Here is a 3,491-nt window from a genome sequence, read left to right as displayed (position 1 = left end):
GATAGAGAGAGAGAGAGAGAGAGAGAGAGAGAGAGAAGCATCGATATGAGAGAGACACATCAATAGGTTGCCGTTGGCTAGGCGCTAGGGATCATGCAGGGGATAGAACTTCCAACCTAGGTACGTGCCCTTGACCGGGAATCAAACCTGAGACCCTTGGGTGCTTGGGCTGACCCTCTAACCACTGAGCAACACTGGCCAGGGTGAGGAAGAGTGTTTTAAGCAGCTAGAACAGCAAGTGCAAAGGCCCTGAGGCAGGATAGTGCCTGGGGTGTTCCAGGAACAACAAAGACCAGCTTGGTTAGGAGTGGATTTGCGTTGTATTCTGATTAAGATGTGGGCATCTATTTGCATGGGTTGGTCAAGCTCAACAACTTTCAAAAACGGTCTCTAAAAATTAATTCTTAATTATTGTTAATGATGGATTACTCTGTACGTCCCTGATATCTCCTGAACAGACAGCTACGGTGTGGACAAGAAGCGGAAACGGGGGATGCCCGACGTCCTGGGAGAGCTGAACAGTTCTGGTGTGTCCCCTTTGCCCCTTCCCACACCATCTCCAGGTCCCCCCTGTCCTGCCCTGCCCCAGGCTGGGGAGGAGGGGCTGTTGGGTCCAGGGGTTCTCACCTCTGCCTTCCCGCAGACCCCCATGGCATCGAGAGCAAGCGGCGGAGGAAAAAGCCAGCCTTCCTGGACCACTTCCTGCCCAGCCATGGCTCAGGTGGGTCCCAGCTCTGTGCCAGCCCCTCCGCCCTGGGGTGGGCAGAGGGTGAGTGGCAGCCCTGCTTTTCGGGCTTCTTCTGGTTCCCCCAAAGCTCCCACAAGGCCAGTGACACCCCACTTAGCCAGCACCATAAAGTGGGAAGAATAGCCATTCTGGACGCAGCCCGGAGGCTCTGGTCTCCACCGGACCATCTACTTGCTGTGTGACCTTGGCCAAGTTGCTGCACCTCTCAGAGCCTCAGCGGCGTGCCTGCCAAGTCTCACCCCATACCTCTCTCACTGGCCTTTCAACATTTCATGTCTTTATTTCACAGACACTGTCTGACAGGCGCCTAAGTGCTTTGTGTGTCTTTGCTCACTTGATCTGCACCATCGCCCCGCAAGGTGGCTGCTATCATTCTCCGCAGCCCCTGCTTTCCTGGTGAAAAACACTGAAGCTCAGAGAGGAGAAGTCTCTTGTCCAAGATCACACAGTTGGTCCCGGTGGAGCAGGCAGTTGCATCTGAGCATCAGTATAGATCAGTGATGATGGGTGTGAAACGGGGAGCAAGGAGTAGGAGGTGGGCAACTGGGGATGGCTGTCAGAGCCAGCCAACCTCAAGGTCAGAGCCTGTCTAGCCCAACCACCCTCTGGTCTCCTCTCCACCTGCCTCCATCTCAACTCACATGCCGGTCTCCAGTCCTATCTGGCTGCCATCAGAGACCTCCCACCTGCTGACCACTAGCTCTTAGAACACTGTTCCCGACACCCCGCTGCCCCAGGGCACCCAGCTCCCAGCCAGCCACCAACCACTCAGCCAGCCCCGCCTGGTCATCGCAGCCAGTCCCACCCTGGGTATTGCCAGTACCATTTGTTGTCCCTCCCGCCCCACTGCAACGGGTAACTAATGCCCAGCTCTCCGCCCCCTTTTGTTATGAGCATGTTTGTCTTCACAGCAAAATCCCGCCCCACTGCAACGGGTAACTAATGCCCAGCCTCTCCGCCCCCTTTTGTTATGAGCATGTTTAATTGTCTTCACAGCAAAACCCAACACGACAGAGGTTTCAATAGGACAGAATTTATTTGTCCTTTCACATAAACACAGTCCAGAGGTAGGTGGTCCAGGGATGCTTTGGTGGCTGCATGATCACCAGAGTCCCAGGCTCCTCCCTTTTTCAACTCAGTTTCCAAGTCATGGTCCAGATGTCTGCTGCAGCTCCAGGCACCGTGCCCACATTCCAGGCAGCAGAACTCAGGCAGGGGCCCATATCGAGCTGCAAGGGATGCTGGGAAATAAAATCCCAGCAGCCCTGTGTTTCTTTCTGAGATCAGCATAGTCAGACTTTGCTGGTGAAGTGTGTCTTATCTTAAAACAGAGGCTCTCGTAGAATGACACTTGTCATTTTACCTCCCAGTTTGGGGACTGGCGACTTCTCCCCTGGTGTGGATATTTCACTTTTTTGGATTGTCTTTATATTTTGGGGAGTGGAGGTTTGAGCCGATTCTCCTTCCTCATTCGTAGGGAAAACTCCCCAGCATCGCAGTATTGTTTCAACCCTGGTTTCCCTTGGGATTAGAGGAGGCCACACTGATCACACAGTGAGCCTGGGACTGGCCATTGGAGTTAGAACCTGACCAGAAGTTGACTCTAAAGACACCATGCTTCCTTCTCTCTCTTCTCATCCCTGCAGGCCCGTTCCTCCCACCGTCCGCCCTGCTGCCCGATTCAGACTTCTTCCCCAGCCCCGTGTCCCTCCCTGGCCTGGAGCCCCCTGGTGGGCCGGACCTCTTGGACGATGGCTTTCCCTATGAAACCACGAACCCTGCACTCTTCACCATGCTGGACATGCTGCCCCCGGCCCCGCCACTTGCCAGCGCTGTCTCAGGCAATGGGGTTGCAGGGGCCACGGTCGGGGAGCCGTCGGGCCCTGAGCCAATGACACTGGACTCATACCAGGCTCCAGTCCCCGGGGACGGGGGCACTGCCAGCCTTGTGGGCAGCAACATGTTCCCCAACCAGTACCGCGAGGCGGGCTTTGGGGGTGGCCTCCTGTCCCCCGGGCCTGAGGCCACGTAACCACCTTAGTGCCAAAGGAGAGGCGCTGGGTGGGGAGGGAGGTGGATGGGGCGGTGGGAACCCAGCCAAGATGGGCAGTACCCCCCCTGGGACCCCCTTGGTCAGGTCTCCCCACCTCATCCTTCTGAATCGGACATTTTCTGCATCGGTGAGCAGCTCTGCAGCACGGGGTTTCCCCTGAGCCCATTTCACAAATGAGAAAACTGAGTCCAGAGAGGAACGGGACTTTGTTCCCATGCACTTAGTCCCCAGAGTTGGGGACACCTTCTCCTGGATGATTCTGACGAGTGTACATACAGACGACGGTATTCCAGCCCCCCTTCCCCAGGAAGGTAGGGGATAGGCTGTTGTCTTTCCAATAAAGATGAGTTTTGAGCCTTAGGGGTCTTGTCTCTCTTTTTTTTGTTATTATTAGTTCCTCCTCAATCTATTCTTATAATGTTTATCTGCCCATTCGGTTTTTATTCTTTTTTGTTTTATGTATTTACTTTTTATTTATTGTTGACACCGTTACAGATGTCCTCAATTTCCCCGCCTACATCCCCCCCACTACCCCTCCCCCGATCTCCCCCACATACCCTCCCGCTCCCGCTCCCGCCTTCACCACACGGTTGGGACCTCACGGACCGCCGGCTGGCGACCGCTGCTACAAAGGTTCCCTTTAACCAGCGGTCGGCAACCTTTCAGACCGTCCGCGGACCACCGGTTGGC

At 55.3% G+C, this 3,491-nt stretch overlaps 1 protein-coding gene across 1 annotated transcript in view; it reads left to right on the top strand.

Annotated features, from left to right (window-relative positions):
- RELB (v-rel avian reticuloendotheliosis viral oncogene homolog B) overlaps positions 1-3,161 on the top strand; it is a 57,907-nt gene extending 54,746 nt beyond the window's left edge. Inside the window, 3 exon segments of the mRNA XM_006759554.2 lie at positions 459-527; positions 644-721; positions 2,395-3,161. Coding sequence (XP_006759617.1) covers positions 459-527; positions 644-721; positions 2,395-2,780 — 533 coding nt within the window. The 3' untranslated portion in view covers positions 2,781-3,161.
- The last annotated feature ends 330 nt before the right edge of the window (positions 3,162-3,491 follow it).

Source organism: Myotis davidii, unplaced genomic scaffold (assembly GCF_000327345.1).
Source record: "Myotis davidii unplaced genomic scaffold, ASM32734v1 scaffold796, whole genome shotgun sequence".
In the NCBI taxonomy this organism is placed as follows: Eukaryota; Metazoa; Chordata; class Mammalia; order Chiroptera; family Vespertilionidae; genus Myotis; species Myotis davidii.
Note: the sequence above shows the minus strand (reverse complement) of the source record. Positions and strands in the feature narration are given on the sequence as shown.